General features: G+C 39.7%; 3 protein-coding genes across 4 annotated transcripts; 1 reads left to right on the forward strand and 2 right to left on the reverse strand.

Moving 5' to 3' along the window:
- Nucleotides 1–73: 73 nt before the first annotated feature.
- Nucleotides 74–7,469, reverse strand: LOC149741275 (mannan-binding lectin serine protease 1-like). Its single transcript, XM_089893918.1, has 16 exons — nucleotides 7,157–7,469; nucleotides 6,689–6,851; nucleotides 6,229–6,393; nucleotides 5,816–5,919; nucleotides 5,315–5,407; nucleotides 4,788–4,944; nucleotides 4,286–4,474; nucleotides 3,906–4,026; nucleotides 3,517–3,632; nucleotides 3,096–3,206; nucleotides 2,714–2,804; nucleotides 2,486–2,558; nucleotides 1,999–2,127; nucleotides 1,386–1,515; nucleotides 935–1,082; nucleotides 74–691 (listed from the first exon to the last, which is right to left on the reverse strand). Exons 1-16 carry the CDS (start codon nucleotides 7,412–7,414, stop codon nucleotides 496–498), a joined length of 2,244 nt encoding a protein of 747 aa, XP_089750044.1. The 5' UTR covers nucleotides 7,415–7,469; the 3' UTR covers nucleotides 74–495.
- A 1,475-nt stretch (nucleotides 7,470–8,944) lies between these two features.
- LOC149741276 (hematopoietic prostaglandin D synthase-like) lies at nucleotides 8,945–17,592 on the reverse strand. Of its 2 annotated transcripts, none has more exons than XM_089893935.1 (5): nucleotides 17,341–17,592; nucleotides 10,469–10,671; nucleotides 9,806–9,898; nucleotides 9,216–9,384; nucleotides 8,945–9,068 (listed from the first exon to the last, which is right to left on the reverse strand). In XM_089893935.1, exons 1-4 carry the CDS (start codon nucleotides 17,471–17,473, stop codon nucleotides 9,220–9,222), a joined length of 594 nt encoding a protein of 197 aa, XP_089750061.1. In that variant the 5' UTR covers nucleotides 17,474–17,592; the 3' UTR covers nucleotides 8,945–9,068; nucleotides 9,216–9,219. The 2 variants fall into 2 exon arrangements, with proteins under 2 accessions (XP_089750061.1, XP_089750060.1); XM_089893934.1 differs by having other exon boundaries at nucleotides 8,945–9,083; nucleotides 17,341–17,589.
- LOC149741277 (uncharacterized) lies at nucleotides 10,997–13,744 on the forward strand. The gene is made up of 2 exons (XM_089893923.1): nucleotides 10,997–13,210; nucleotides 13,488–13,744. The coding sequence occupies exons 1-2, from the start codon at nucleotides 11,742–11,744 to the stop codon at nucleotides 13,492–13,494; spliced, it is 1,476 nt and encodes a 491-aa protein (XP_089750049.1). The 5' UTR covers nucleotides 10,997–11,741; the 3' UTR covers nucleotides 13,495–13,744.
- Nucleotides 17,593–17,820: the final 228 nt, after the last annotated feature.

Genomic DNA, 17,820 nt, shown 5'->3' on the forward strand with positions numbered 1-17,820 from the left:
TGGTAATTCATATCAGGGTACGAGATATAAAAAACAGAATAATGGTATATTGACTCTCATTGACCCTCTGTGCCAGGATAAACAAATTATTTTTATTTATTTAGAAGAAAGATATTTAAGTAATGGTAAACCAAATAACTGAAATACATTCATTAATTCACTTGGAACTGATAAACATAAACTTTGTGTGTGATATACTGTATCAAGTAATATATGAAGCATGTACAACTTGTGCAGGATACATAGAGAGCGACTTAAATATGTATTATACAGGGCTGGATTTCTAAAACCAGAACTACTGGAACCATAGGTTAATTCAGTTACAAAGCAATTAAAATTATTGCAATCTGGGTAAAAATGTCTTTTTACTACTAGTTAGCTGTTCCAATAAACTGAATATATTCATTGAGCTTGAAACAGTGCTCTGGTGTAATATTATGTGCTAAGCTAATGGCATCTACCTTACCCCACAGTACTATATATGAATGTTGGAATCTAAAGTCTTGTGTGTGTGTCCAAGAAATCAGTAAAGTTTCCCACATTGGTGTAAACACCCAACACGTTAATTTGATTGCATTGCTGTGATGTTCCAAAAGATACAACTCCATTTAAATACCATTGGTTTGTGATTAGGTCACGGAAAATAAGAGGGCCACCTGAATCTCCAAAGCATGCATCACGATTCCTTTGACTGTATTTAATATAACATGTTAAACCAGGGGCGTGATAAAGGTATGTATTCTATTTTGTTGATGCAATTAGGTCTCTAAGCACTTGGGATTTTAGGCAAGGTTGGCCTATATTCTAGTGAGTTTGCTCCCAAAGGTTACAAGTTTGAAGCTCGATGCGACTACCATTGTGGGCGCATGTGTTCATGGACAAGACAAGTCTATTGACAGGTAAAAAAGTTACATTTATTTATTCGATCACTTACACAAATCCAGCACAAATCATCTTGTTAGTAATTGACAGTCCTTGAATACCCAGTCGACCGGATTGTTCGCGAAACTGCCTTACACAAGTATCATGGTCAACAAACGGAACACGAGCTTTTTGTAAAACTGCAGGCCGGTTGCCGCTGGCTGCAAATGTAATGTGGTAAAATAAATATTGGTGTTGTGCAAACAGTGGTGTACAGTGTAAACCAGTGATATTTACTGCTAAATATCTTCTTAACATTAACAGCTAGAACTAACAACTGTTTTTGTCTAACCATTTCTACATCTAAGAACTGAAACGAAATCACAAACTACTAATTTGATTTTAAAAGGTGTATTTAAAAATTATACTTTTCTGCTCATTTTGCATTTTCAATCTTGATATAAAATAAATTCCAAAAAATCAACTATTTATCGTTAAGATTACAACCACATATGCCAACCCACCATCACTCCCCCACCCGGTAACAACCCCCCTTCTCATATATCGTTCTGTATCATTCATATTCGGTCGGGCAGCCCCTCTTTGTGGAAGTTCTTTATGACGGGGACTTCTTGGAATGCAAATTGGTCGTACCTTGAATGCATTGAATGAATGTAACTTATTTATGCTCATGTGGCTAGGAAGCGACAGTCGTTATAACACGGGCGTACTGTTTCATACACCTCGTGTTTACGAATTACCATGTATGTTACTTTGTGTGTGATTATATTTTTCATTTTTTATGTATGATAATTTAGACAATCCATTAGTGACCCAGCGTTACAGCAATTGCCGTTAAGTGTCTTGCTCAAGAACACATTCGACCACAATGGTAGCAGCATCCACTTTGCCACAACCGCTGGATATAATGTAATGCGCAATTGTTTTTGTAATCTTGAAGGACAGAGACAAATTTCAACTATGTGAGTAGATAATCCATAAGTTACCATTGAGTTCAAAAACTGTCTTGCCTATAAAACAGATACGCATACAACAGTTGTCATGTGCTGATAAGCAGAAATGACCTAATTAGTTTTAACAAAGCAACTGTAATAACAAATTAATTTGCTTACTTACATAGTCATTTATAATAGCGGGACGGTCCAACTGCAACACAGCAATATCGTTGTCAAAGCTTTGTATATTTTGTTGGAGGTTGGTAAGTATATAAGCTGGGTGGCTTGTCTCTCTAATAACCCGAAACTCCTAAAAGTTTAGTAATTTAAACATAATGGGATCTTTGTTAGCCTGCTGGGTGTAGCAACCACGATTCTTTCGTCAAACTAATAATAATTGGCGTTTTGACTCTGAAGTTGGTGTTTTCAAATTATCTATTTTTCTGTTTTGATTAAAGATACAAATAAAAGTTGTTATTATTATTATTAGGTAACATAGGTGTATTGTCACTTGTCAGGGGTAAATCGGTGAGATGTCACCCTAATATTTTGCAGTAACATCATCTGTTTCAGCACCAGTTTTAAACCTGACAACTTTTACCCTGCTGTTGGTGTTTATACAAACATTTACAACCTTAACATTAAATTACAACAGAAATACAACAAACCTGTTTATTTGGATTAGTTGTATTCGTACGATTAGTAACACCCAAATATACTCGAAGATCCTCAGTTTGAATTCTGTAAAAATAAATTTACAATTGTTGCATCACAGATGTTTTTTTCCATACACCTCAAGCGCATTTCAGATATTTTTTTTTCATTTTTTGTATTTTTTTGGGGGAATTTTTTATATTTTATTTTAGTTTTGACGGTCAACTTAACCTATATCTTACTCTCCCATGCAGTGAGCAGCTGTAACTATATGCCGATCTCCAACAAGAGAACCACCACAATACGAAGTACTGAGTTCTGGGCCTCGCAAGTCTGTGGAATAAACTTTTATAGGCAGGTTGTATAGATGTATAACTGCGTATACACCAAACACACATGGTGTGTTCGTAAACCTCATGCTCACAGTCAAGTTATAACAAGAGTGACTTCTTATACACCAGACACACATTTCAGCGACCTCTAACAGTTAATAGTTTAACAATGCAGTTATTTGATTGGCATAAAATTGGAATACTCTTGGCGACCCTGAAGTTTTATTTTATTTATCTTTTTTTTTCTATTAGTCCAAGTTCTTTGTTAAATCACTATAAAAAATTACTGTACCAAGATCAACGAAAGCCATCCAAGGCCACTCTCCGATGCGACTTGCTCTTCCACCGGTTATATAGCTCTCAAGTAAGTTCTCAAGCACAAAGTAATTTTTGATTCCACAAGCTAAAAACAAGAAGTCATTATTATTTGTTATATACTTATTTAACCCAAATACAATAGAATAGAACATTTGCTGTTGCAGTTTAGCATTTATTCTTTTGTGGCAGGGCCATGGCAGTTGTTATAACACAGGTGTTCTGTTTCTTACACCTCGTGCTTGTTTTTCGGTGTTATTTTTAATAATAGACCGGTAACAAACTAACATCTTTTCGCTATTAGGCATTCCATGCAGCATTGGTATCAGCATATACATATGTATACATATTGCATATAACATATGCATATACCGCATATGTTTTAAACATAGACTTACCCGGTCTGCACAATGGGAGATTTCCATTATTATTTGCTTGAATTATTCTGCTGCTTGGTTCCCAAGTTTCACTATCCCCACATCTCCATTCTAATGCTCCAGACATTGCAATATACCTTAAAATTTATGATAAAGCATTGTTATTTAGACATAGTAATGAATGAATGAATGTAACTTACTTTATTCTAGGATGGCCTAAAAACAACTGTTTTTATAATAAGGGTGTTCTGTTTGATAGGCTTGTGCCTGGCCTACAATTTACCATGTATGTTACTTCGTGGATGATTAATTTTTGTATGCATGTCCAAGAATTTGGACAACCCATTATAACCACTGGTTACCACATTACGACATAGATCATTTGAAATAATATTCGCTTGATTACTTACCATTTAATGCATTCAATCCTCACCACAGTCCCATAGGTAACACTAACATCTGTTGCATTCATCCCGTTCTGCTTCGTGTCAGATATATTGAAGAGCTGATGAGGCATGGGACAAGTTTTAACTGCAATAAAATAGAAAATCAATACTTGATTTACATTAGGATCACGTTACAAATACCCTAGTAAACTCTGCGCCACAAATATTATGTATTTTATACACACGCACACCCTTTAAATCTATGTATAAACCAGCCATAAACTTTCTCTTTTCAGTTTAATTAATTACATTCTTTGTTACTGTATTCAAGGAGTAAAATAAAATATATATTATATCACTGATTTTTCATGCGCCTTTTATTTCTCGATATAAACCTCACTTACTCTGACACCTTGGTATCCTGTTCAACCAACCTCCCTCTTCCCCACACAGTAGATGGTCATCTCCTCCAACCAAATGGTAACCAGTGTTACAAACAAAGTTGATGCGATCGTTAAATACAAAGCCTGATGTCTTGTTCGACACAATCCGTCCATTCGAAAGCATTGCAAGGTTAGCTCTGCATCTGGCAACTGATAAATACAAAGAGTAGAATGGGATAACTGAAGTACTTTAAGATTGGTTATCGCACCTGTGAATGGAATATACCAGTAATTTGCAGCAATTCGTTAGTCACTAATTGGTAATGGTTACCCTGATTATCAAACTTTATTCGCCCATACAGTTACATATACGGGGTAACTCTAAAGTGGGCCCGAGGTGTTTGAAACAGGTCACCTGTATTATACTGAGTGTCCTTGGACCGCCACATAAAGTTAAACTAGGGCATGTTTAAATCTGAACAAGTGTTGTATTACTTTATGTATCAAAATGTGAGATTCTTACCACTAATTCTGTAGTATAACTTATATCCTTTAAGCTCAATAGCTAAGTCACTGTGGAAAGTAACTTCAAGCCTTCTTGTGTTGAAATCTATCCATGTTCCGTTGTAAGGGGCAGAGCTTCCACATAAACGAACCCGGTGACCATTGTTTGTCAGAAGCTTCCCAAAATATATGCGTTAATAAAGTTGCAGTGCATGAAAATTACTTTGTAGGTCATAGCAATATAACTGCTGCATACTACCGCAATTTTTAATTGCTGCACTCCTGCATACCCCCTTTCCAGGATACCCCCTTACAATTTACTAGGGAAAAGTTTTCTTGGTAAATCGAATTCAAAAAAAAGGACGGCAACCTATTTACATCTGACATTTCTACAATACAGTTATAGTGAATAGGACATTAGTAAATAAGTTTTCTCGAAACAAATTAATTTCTACTATACTTTATTATGCCCTTCAAGTTTATATAGGTAGCGTCATTGATTAAGTAGCAAAAAATACTTTGATTGTGATTGTTTTTATGTTTTACCTGCACCCAGTCATACACACACTGGTATTCTACGTGATCTTCTATTTCAAACAAAGGATCAAATCTGATCTCCACTGTTTTCCCGGGGCCAGCCTGCATATTGTAAAACATAGTTACGGGGGTAATGGTCCAAATTTTAGTACTGTGCTTCAGCAGTTAGGAGCTTGCATCGCAACTGAATGATACCAGGTTCAATTCTTGACATTATTAATATCAATAGATGTAAGTGTCAACCCGTGGGCACTAATGGCTTGTAACACCTTGGATGTTGGGGTAATAGGCTAACTCCGGTCTAAATCTCAGGTACCACGGCATGACTTGCTTAGGACCTCATCTATATACAATAGAATGTGCTTGTACAATGTTGGGGTAATGGGCCACCTCTGGCCAGATCCCATGACTTGCCAAGGTATGAGACCTAACTTAGGCTATACCCATACAGATCATATAGCAGATTTGTTCTACCATGTAAAAATAAAGGTATATTGAAGTCCACCCAACCTGTATAACCTGTGTACAGTCACTAAGCTTTGGGTAATGTTGTGGATATTCCTTGGATGTCAACACACCAGTGAGTGTTGTATATGTGACAGCTGGACAGTCTTCTACATAATAATTAATACAGAAAGTTGAATAAATTCCTTAAGTAAACTAATTATTAGCAATATTTTGGTACTACAATAATATGTGATTCAATGCATAACTCTGGGAGTTTATATTATAATAAAGTTAGTAAACAAAGCATTAATTCTTCAAACATATATACCAAAAAATATGCAGTAAAATTGTAAAATAACTGTACGTAAAAACATAACACATACAATAGGGAAGTAGACATAGTTAAGTCAAAGAGATTAAAATGGTCTTAATCTCTTTGGTTAAGTATACCAAATCAGAGCTTAACTTGAACTTACCTACACATGTGTGTCTATTTGCATGCAGGTGATACCCCACTCTACATGAACAGTAATATGAACCAGGAACATTATGACAGTCATGATTACAATATACAGCTTCGTCCCAATCGACAACGTTACCAAGTGCCTTCGCACGTTGGTCTCCTATGCATTCATCTTGGTCTGTTATGGGAATATTAATCGGTTTATACGATATTCGTTGTGTTGAAGTGATGAGTATTTTAAAATACGCGCACACGACAGAAAATTCATATATAAAAAACATCAAAAATCTAAGCGGGGTGATAAATATCAAAAATCTAAGCGGAAAATATCAGACAAAACGGAAAAAGTCAGAAATTCAAAACGACCGCGTGCCATTTTCATTATCTATTTTCCCGCTTTGACATGTTACCAAAAACCATAGATGTCTACAGGTCCCTAATAAAACTACGAGTTGCAATAATCCACTTCTTACCCACAGTTCTATAATGCGCCGAAAAGCCAATAGGCCTTGGTGGGTCGTTTGAATAATCAGAAACAAACTGTACACGCATTTGTTGTCCAGTGGATAAAATCTCACGGTTCGGTGCTTGGCTGTGTTGGCCTGTACGCCCGCAATATCTACGACCGTTGTCGATCTGGGAAAATAATTATGACTTTTGTTTGGCAGAGATGTGGTACAGTGCAAGGCTCGTCGCGGCTACCATTGTGGCATGTTTCCTTGAGCCAGACACTTAACGGCAATTGCTTTAACCCAGAGTCTGTATACGAACAACTATGATGGCAGCATCGAGCTTTAAACCCGTAACCTCTTTGGTCTTGACTAAAATCTAGCTTATTTTTGTACACTCGATAACAATTCTGACCTACATCGCGAATACCCTAGCAAATTTCACCGTATAGAAACCTACTCACATACAATAGAATCTTTACACACACAAACCTGTACATAATCATAGACGCAAGAACCGCCTTCAATTTCATACGAATCTTCCAAGTCAAAATAAGTAAAGTGTAGTTGCACCCTGTAGCCGGTCCTTGCCGTTATAACCCATGTTCGATTTACATTATCTTGGTATGGTCTTGGGTATCCGTTGCTTTGCACCCTTCCAAATGGGCCAGACAGACGCTCAACACAACACGCATGGTTAACCATGTATGTGATGCAAAGCATCAACAATATAGCTACTACAGACTGCATGTTGTGTTTAATCTACACACAACGTATAGTCATGACAAAAATTTAAAAGACTTTTAAAACGATCAAGAGATTATATAATAGGCTGGGGTAAGATGGTCTATGTTTTTATTGCTTTTTTTGCCACATTCGGTGGTAAACAAAGAAAGTTCAAAGAATTATATAAGCGTATCCGTCTTCCATATAACTCCATTGTTATACTTTTCACCAATAAAAGTAAAGACAAAAATCGGTTGAAAACATTACCAAATGCGAACTTTGCCTGCAGTCATTTAAAATCAGATGAACTAAAGCTGTTTGACAGGTTAAGCTGGTACATACAAACAACCTAAACCTCCTTTACCTTATAGTTCATCTAATATAACAAATCAAATTACTTTCACAATTCAGTTTAGTAGTTCCCACTTGCATACAAAACACTGCAATGCGCTTAACTTCTGACGTAGCTACTTCCTGTCTGGTTTCGATTGCACCGAATTTCTCCTGAAGTCGTGACAATGGAATTACCCCTTATTTCAAACGTCACTGATTCATATCATAACTACACGTTCGGTTACAATATCGAAGTTTGCAGTATTTGCAAGAACGATTCAAATTAGCATTGTAATCTCCCACAAAGTAACATACTTGGTAACTTATAAGCTGGCGCGAGGTGTAAGAACATCCGTGTTATAACGACTGTCGTTTTCCGGCCACACGAGGATAAAGTCATGTACATTCATTCATTCATTATATGTGTTTAGCCAGGCGATGGGTCTGAATTCTTTACATTGCTGGCTTACTGCGTGTAATGTTTATAGGGAACATTGACTTTGCCTAAAATGCCTTTAATTTCGATATAAAAAAAACAATACACATAGAACCTGAAGCAATTATAACGGGTTCCGGTTCTCTACACATTAAGTAGCAAACGTAACTCCGCTGCAACCTACCCTAAACTTCAACTCGCAAGCTAAACAACACGACAGCAGTAACTTCTCGACACAGAAAATGCTTCAAGCATTTAATTTACAAGCGCGTCATGGCCGCAAAAAGCACAAACCGCTGAAGATTATATTACCTATGAAAGTCGTGGGGATTTTTTGTTTACTTCCAAATGGAACAAAAAAATAGAATGAGTAGGTATCCCATCTTTCCCCACTCTACTATATATAGCATTGCGAAGCAATTCAATTTCGTAGTTACGTATGTCTCTGAATGTATGTTATATGCACGCAGCACGACGTATATTAAACAGAACGACCATGTTACAACACAACTGTGGTTTGCTTCACCACGTGAGGATAAATAAGTTAGATTCGTTTATTCATTTTCATTGCATCTGTGAACACTGGTTTGGAGAAATGATCGACAAATATCATTCCTAATTAATGACACGCATGCTGCACACAGACATCAAACTTCGTTTTAAGTCTGGAATCTTCAGATTAAAAAAACCTAACCAATATGTCACCACGTCGCGACCAAGATGGAAGGAAAACTAAACAACATGCTACTTTTTAAAAACAAAAGCATGACCTAAACACAAGCTCGTAATATGAAATGTACTGGTTTATTATGGTGAGTAACTTTACGGTATATAGAATTAGTCGAGATACATAGGTATGATACTGTATTTGGTCTCCTGATCGCGGTAGGACTTAATTGGTGCTTCAACCTGCAGGTCCAAACCCTGTTTAACGTTTCACGATAATTACAAATAAATAATAAAAAAATAATGAATATAATTCGACCATATTTTTTATTCAAAATAGCAGAAATGTTAAACGTTTTTTTTATTGTAAGTAGTGTGTGAGGTGTTTACCTGTTTACATGCTTGTCTTTGGTCTTGTGGCCACATACTTTGCAATGTTTGGAATACTGAACACTCTTTCCTTGAGGGCTTTTAGCTTTGGCGTTGCGTCGAATATATCAGGTCTCAATGAAAGCAGGTGATCCGCACATGATGCAAACGTGATGTCCCCGATGGTTAACTAAAAATGTTTGGGTTTACGGGTTTAATAAACGTGTTTGGTATACTGAGGTATCGAATATAACATGGATGTGTTCTTGTGTAAATAAGTATAGAGACACTCATGTTATAACTCGACAGTGGGTGTACGAAAATCGCCATGACGTCTGAGTTATAAAAATAGATCCACGTTATAACTTAATAGTGAGTATGAGCTTTATATATACCATGTGTGTCTGGTGTATAAGAAGACACGTATGGTATAACACGACAGTGAGCATGGGGTGTATTAAACCACGTGGACCAAATCAGGCAAACACGTTATATAGATTACGTGGCCAAGTATATCACGGGACGTCTCATGAGATGAATATTATCACGTGAGGGATGATCATATGAGGTATCATATAAATAACAGCGCTATCAGCGTCAAGCAAACAAACCTCGCCCGCCCAGTAATCGCCCTGCAAATATTCTTCGAAGGGCAGTAGCATCGGTGGTATGGTCTCGTTGACAGCAATCTTTGTCAATTCTTCCTGCGGGCAAAGGTTAATTAGATGGGTTGAATCACTACAGGGACAAACACGTTTGATAATCAGTAACAAACTATAGTGATGTCATCACGGGATATCATTACGTTACAAATTAAGAAAACTTCCGTGTACAGCCCAGCAGTCTTATGAAATAGAATGTACATAGCGTATACAATGCTGGGGGTAATGGGCGAATTTTGGTCTAAAACCAAGGCATTATATGGTAAGCCTTGCCGTAGTACCTCACCCGTATATAATATAATGTGGATATACAATATTGGGGTAACTGGCAAATTTTCACTGCCTAGCTACTATGTTAAATGGCAACCGTATGGTAATAATTAGCTATTAAAGTTTGAAAAGCAACTGTGTAAATTAAACCGTTTTCTCCCATACAAGGTTGTTAATTGTTTAAACGCGATCAGGGTTTTTGGATACTATGCGTTAAAGGTGTCCCGTCTTTCCACCCTGCTATATATTTTTTCAACGTTTTTAAAACAAAGTTTTACTTATAATACACCATTCCACAACGTATTTATTGATGCAAGACAATCAGTATTATGACGTTCTAACCTTCTTCTTTTCGTCCTTTTCCGTCCACGGCAATTTTAACATGACGTCATACATTGCGTCACCAAATTCGTCTGACTTGTAACCAGCAAAATTGTCTTTACCGTACAGATTAAATTCACGAGCCAAATACCGACAAATGGCAGAACTCTGCGACATCTTCTTACCGTCGACTTCGAGAATGGGAATCTGCCCGAACGGCATTTCTAACAAGAAATTACCATAATTAATTTTCACAGTTATGAGTTTTTTATAGAAAGAATTAGTGTAACTTAACTATCCTAGCGCATTTTACGAGTCATAACACGGGTTCCATTTTCAAAAGAAAGAGTGAATGAATGTAACTAGCTTCATTCTCGCATGGCGGAACAATGACAGTCGGTATAACGCGGGTGTTCTCTTGCATACAGCTTGTGACGGCTTATGCACACTTTAAAATATGGGATATTGTGTGCTAATGGTACCCAAATTACTCTACCGTTCCATGTCTGATGTTCATTAAATGAGATTAATGATTTTATGTTATGCAAGTGTAATGTCGTGGGTTTAGCACTTAGTTTATTGACACGCGCACTGTTTTTGTTGTTTACGTATAGTATTTGTATTGTATATTAGTTTAGTTTTAAATGTGTTTCTTCTCACTAGTTGTGTTCTTTTGTGTTTTCCTTGTCACTATTTGACCTAGTATTTTGCTTTCCTTATCACTGTTATTCACGCACGACTTGTTTCCCGCACTTGTTTTAACGTTCCAACGTGTTCCTTTGTTGCTGTCATTGCCGTTAGCCGAATTGCTTGTCACGTGTCACGCTTTGCGCACTTTTCCTCCTTCTAGTTTTAGGTGTATGGAGCAGTTCTTGTTGTATCGTGTGGACGAAAGGTTGTATTAATTGTGAACTGCTTTATCGAGTGAAAGCCGTATCGAGTTTTTGTTGTATCGAGTTTTTGTTGTATCGAGTTTTTGTGGTATCTAGTTGTGGTTTATGTGGTTTAACAGTTTAGTGTGTATTTTAATGCCATTCGTTTTTATTCAGTTTTTATTAAATTACATGTTTTTATAGTGAAGTCGTATTCAGTGCAGCTTACAACAGACTACAGCAGTCAGGCCCCGCGATTGGCCGTTAAAGCAGCGTCCCGGACCAAACTCCCGTTATCAAACGTAACAAATTCTTGGCGATCCTGCCAGGACGTTGCAATCGTTTTATCGGCTGTCTGTAGTCTGCTTACAGCGAGAACTCAATATTTTATCAAGTTTTAAGTGTACTGGTGTTAAAACGGTATGGCTTTTAATGTTTTTATGTCACCGCCTGCATACTCTCCTGGTTGCGACCTTGGCAATTTTATCAAACTATTCAATTCGTATTGCGAAAGCGTTAAAGCATCAGACGATGTGAAGCGTCACATGTTCATCACGGCAATCAGTCAAGACTTGCGATGGCAACTGCAAGGTAAAGATCCGTGCATATTTGACTTGTCGTACAAGACGTTGACGGAACGAGCGTTGGGTTTAAATAACAACAAAGTTCAGAGGGAGTACTTAAGAGAAGAGCTAATGAAACGCCGACAGCTACCGAGAGAGAGCACCCGAGATTTCGCTTTCACTGTTAAGAACCTTGGTGACCGCGCGTACCCAAATGCTGTTGATGAAGCGACGATACGCAATGAAGTAACGTATTTAGTATTTACTTGTGGTTTAGCTAATCGTGAGTTTGCCAAGACGATACCAATCAAACTGGATTACTCCCGCGATTTCTGGGCGGCTGCTGATTTGGCCATAAAAATGGATGCCTCAGAAAATTTGGAAGTAGCTCCCGTAGATCCGCGTACTCTAGATTCACACGTGTCGAACAGCAATACAACTAGTGATATTGCAGAGAGCCTGAAAGCGGTCCAAAACAGTATCGAGGGCTTGCACAGAATGATGGCGCATAAATCGGAGCCGCAACACCGACAACCACCCAATCCAATTCGTGATTCGTATCGACCAACTGCTACACGTGGATGTTATGGATGTGGACAATTCGGACACATACGTCGATTTTGCCCATATGAACGACAAGTAAGCAGACCTCCCGTGCCAATTCATAATAACATTCGAGGTACAGGTATGTTAAACACAACCACTTTTCACAGGAAAGAACCCAACGTACGTCGGGACAACACTGAAAATGAACATTTTAACGTACGAACTGAAAAAGTAGGTTGTCTTAAAGCTGCAAAACTCCATCGTTTTGCAAATGTCGTTGTCAACGAGACTGTGGTGTGTGCTCTCGTGGATTCAGGCTCCACAATAACTTTAATGCGCGCGGACGTATTGAGTAATATATCCGTTAACAAAAAGATGTCTGCTGTCCCGCGGCATATGCGTTTTGTGGGCCCAAGTGACGAACCAGTTGCAATGCTTGGTGTAGTCAGAATACCACTCACAGTTGCCGGGCTCAGAACGAATGTTGACGCTTTTGTTTCCGCCAACATTGTCCATGAAATGATCCTGGGGCTTGATTTCTTGGAAAATAACCAGTGTAAATTATGTTACAGTTCAAACTTGATGTCTGTCGGAGAATCGACCGTTCCTCTCCTGAACAAAGCCTTTATTCCTGAACGGCAGGAAGTATACGTGACCGAATCTATAAATCTACCGGCAATGACTGAAACCATCATTAATGGAGCGTTGGAACATCATCACAATGACGACGGCTGGCCTGATTTCCCTGTCTTGATAGAACGAAACGATGACTTCGGTGCGAGGTACGGTTTACTTACCGCTAATTGTGTGGCAACAGTGAAATCCGGGGTTGTGCCCGTAAGAATGGCTAACTTTACCGACGATATCATTAATATTCCCAGTGGTGTCCGAATTGGTGTCGCCTTACCATTATCAGCTTTTGGTAAAACTGATTGTTATATGTCCGAAACGTGTGTTGTTGTCAACGTTCCTGATGCCAGTACCTCCCGTTCGACTCATCGACCAAAACACGACATCTGTTCGGTTAACCATTCACCTAACGAAAATCATAAATTTCAGGCCATAAGAGATGGTGTTAAATTGAGCAGCGAGTTGTCTCAACGCCAGAAAGATCGAGTATTAGATCTGTTAAGACGACATGGACGTGCCTTTTCTACCTCATCCACTGATTTGGGTCAGACGGACCTAAAGAAACATTACATAGACACCGGAGATGCCAGTCCAGTACGCCTCCCTCCTCGACGTACATCACACCGAGCACGTCAACAGATCGAAGAGATAATCTCCGAGATGAAAGAGCAAAATCTGATTCGACAGTCTACGTCGCCATGGTCCAGTCCAATCGTGCTGGTAAAGAAGAAGTCGGGAGAAATGCGATTTTGCATCGATTACAGACGCCTGAACGAAGTGTCCAAAAAGAATAGTTATCCAATTCCAAGAGTGGATGACAGTCTGGATGAAATGTCTGGCTCGGTATACTTTTCGACCCTAGACTTGAAGTCCGGGTATTGGCAGATACCTATGGACAAGCACTCACGAGAGAAGACTGCATTTTCGAGTCACGTCGGGCTATATGAATTCAATGTCATGCCAATGGGGCTTTCGAATTCCGCCGCCACGTTCCAGAATTTAATGCGAATTGTCTTGAATGGTATAGAATGGAATGGGGCATTGGCTTACTTGGACGATATTATCGTGTACGGACGAACATTTGAAGAACACTTACACCGCCTGGACGAAGTGCTTGGTCGCATCGAAAATGCCGGTCTGACGTTGAAGCCATCGAAATGTGACCTTTTCGGAGAAAGCGTCGGGTTCCTCGGACATATCGTGTCAAAGGATGGTATCTGTTGTGACCCAGCAAAAGTCGCGACGGTGAAAGCGTGGGTTGTCCCCAAGAACACCAAGCAGGTACGGCAATTCGTGGGCCTTACGTCTTATTATCGAAAATTCGTCAAAAACTACGCTGCTATAGCATCACCACTGCACAAACTGACAGAGAAGGGTTGTAGATTCAACTGGTCTGATGATTGCCAAAGAGCATTCGCCTCATTGAAGGACGCGTTGACTCGCGCACCGGTCCTCCAATATCCAGACTTCACTAAACCCTTTCTCCTAGATACAGATGCATCAGACGCTGCAATCGGTTGTGTTCTGGGTCAAGTAGTGGACGGCAAAGAACATGTGGTCGCCTACGGCAGCCGAACCTTGACAAAAGCTGAGAAACACTACTCAACCACACGAAAAGAACTATTGGCCGTAATATTTGCAACTAAACTGTTCAAATGTTATCTTGCAGGTGCTCATTTCACTCTACGAACAGACCATGCGTCCCTACGTTGGTTATGGAAATCCCGTGACCTATATGGACAATGCGCTCGTTGGGTTGAACATCTTGCCCAGTTTAATTTCGAACTTGTACATCGACCGGGTAGCAAGCACAACAATGCGGATGCCTTGAGCCGCTTGGAGGTTGAAGACGACTTCCCGTATTTAGTGAAGGATGAAAACATCGACGAAAACGAAGAGGTTGAGCAGGTGTGTCAATTACAATTAACATCAGCACTAGGTATGACAACAGAAGAGATTGGGAATGCACAACGTTCGGATGATCACCTCACTCATGTTCTGCCGTGGCTAGACCGTGGTGTGAGGCCGACGTACAGGAAAGTGAAGAAATTGGGAACAGAAGTTCTTCACTACTGGGCGATGTTTTCAAAATTGCATTCCGAAAATGGACTAATCTACGTGAAAGATGAAAATGGCGTACCAGGTACATTAACACCTAAATTAGCGGTCCCTGAAAAGTTAAGACACGAGTTTATTAAGTCAGTTCACGACCAAGCTCACGGTGGCGGCCACTTGGGAATTACAAAAACGAAAAGTAAAGTCACAGAAAGATTTTATTGGCCTCGATGGAGGGAGGACGTTGAGAAATACTGCCGGCAATGCGAAATGTGCAGTCTGAATAAAAAGCCAAACAAATCAATACGAGCACCACTGATCCCGTCCACCGAACTGAAAGCAATGCAGAGAATCGAAATCGATGTGCTCGGTCCTTTACCCACAACACGTGCAGGCTATCAGTTTATCCTGGTGGCTTGTGACGTTTTTACAAAATACGTCCGAGCTTGGCCTATGCGCCAACAAACAGCCAAAGAGACCGCTAGCTTGTTATATCATCGGTGGTTCACGGTGCATGGCGTACCGGATACCGTTCATTCGGATAGGGGTACTAACTTCGAAAGTAAGCTTTTTCAGGAACTAGTACAACTCATGGGAAGCAGAAAAACGAGGAGCACAGCGTATCACCCGGCAACCAATGGAGGGGTAGAGCGAAACAACAGGACGATCATAACCATGCTGAGGAATTATATACAAAAAGATGAAAGAAATTGGGACGAAGCGCTCTCCGCCGTCATTGCAGCATATAATGCTAGCAAACACGGAAGTACAGGGTTCGCCCCACATTTTCTTCTCACAGGCAGAACGCTTCGATTACCGACCGACCTGATGTACACCGAACCAGGAGAGTCCAGGACATCGAGTCCCCTGAGTCACCTTGAAGGGCTACAAGAACAGCTGGTACTAGCAGAGGAAATCGCACGCGAAACGTTGAACGCACAAAGGGCACGAATGGAGAACCAATATAATAAAAAGTCGCACGGTAAATGTATTGAAAGTGGCGACATCGTGTTGCTTACCAATCCAGCCGTACCGGTCGGTAAGTGCAAAAAGCTTCAATTCCCATATAAAGGACCATATCGGGTGGTTGACAAGATAAGCCCAGTAAATTTTGTCATACAGGATAGAGTTGGCAAGACACAAACTGTCCATTACAATCGACTAAAACCTGCAGCGGACGGTGCAACGTGGACCGAAGAGGCAATTGTGCCAGTAGACGAGCCAGACGAACGACAGAACGCTTCGCAACAACCGGTATGTGGACATATATATACCCCAGAGTTCACATCGGCACCGCAAAACGAAAACGAGAACGAGAACGAACAAGACACGAATGAAGCAGACGAGACGACGGACGAAGCAGTCGTCGAGGAGAACGAAGAGACGGCACAAAAGGAACTTATAAACACGAGAAACTCGCGAAACGTTACGTCACAGAGTGATCTGACTCTGCACGCACTACCCCGACAGAGGCCCAGACGTACTTGCAGAAGGCCCGAATATTATGTTGAGATATGTAACCTCCAGGAGGAGGATAAATTTAGTAGGGGGGGTGTAATGTCGTGGGTTTAGCACTTAGTTTATTGACACGCGCACTGTTTTTGTTGTTTACGTATAGTATTTGTATTGTATATTAGTTTAGTTTTAAATGTGTTTCTTCTCACTAGTTGTGTTCTTTTGTGTTTTCCTTGTCACTATTTGACCTAGTATTTTGCTTTCCTTATCACTGTTATTCACGCACGACTTGTTTCCCGCACTTGTTTTAACGTTCCAACGTGTTCCTTTGTTGCTGTCATTGCCGTTAGCCGAATTGCTTGTCACGTGTCACGCTTTGCGCACTTTTCCTCCTTCTAGTTTTAGGTGTATGGAGCAGTTCTTGTTGTATCGTGTGGACGAAAGGTTGTATTAATTGTGAACTGCTTTATCGAGTGAAAGCCGTATCGAGTTTTTGTTGTATCGAGTTTTTGTTGTATCGAGTTTTTGTGGTATCTAGTTGTGGTTTATGTGGTTTAACAGTTTAGTGTGTATTTTAATGCCATTCGTTTTTATTCAGTTTTTATTAAATTACATGTTTTTATAGTGAAGTCGTATTCAGTGCAGCTTACAACAGACTACAGCAGTCAGGCCCCGCGATTGGCCGTTAAAGCAGCGTCCCGGACCAAACTCCCGTTATCAAACGTAACACAAGGCAGAGAGAAATGCACAGAAAACAATTGCAACAACTCACCATGTTTGCGCGATGGCCAATCTTCGAACGGAATTCTAATATCTTCGAATTCAACACCAGCACAAGCGAATATGAGACGAATGACTTCGCCTCTGCCTTTAAGTGGGAAGTAGTATAACTTGTAAACTGGCATGGTCGATGAGTAGATACGACTTGACTGAGAAACTATGCTGCAAAGTTCGCTGGGTGTCTGTATAAGTACTCTGTTTTGCTGGGCAGTGGAACGCGGTGTTATTTGCTGTCGCGAAGTAGTAAGAGAGAATTACGTATGGAGAGATGATTGAGCTACAAAGGAGAGAGAGAGAGATGATAAAGAGATAGGGAGAGAGAGAGAGTAAAGAAAAGAAAGGAGAATAAGGTGATTTTCCGGTCTCGTGTTCGGCATTTTTGTATGATGTAAGAAAACAGAAAAATCATGGCATTGCGAAACCATGGCGACATTTTCCGCTAAGATACACGTCATTGTTTGTCCTGTCACTC

This window comes from Ciona robusta, chromosome 1, assembly GCF_009617815.1.
Source record: "Ciona robusta chromosome 1, ASM961781v2".
NCBI lineage: Eukaryota > Metazoa > Chordata > Ascidiacea > Phlebobranchia > Cionidae > Ciona > Ciona robusta.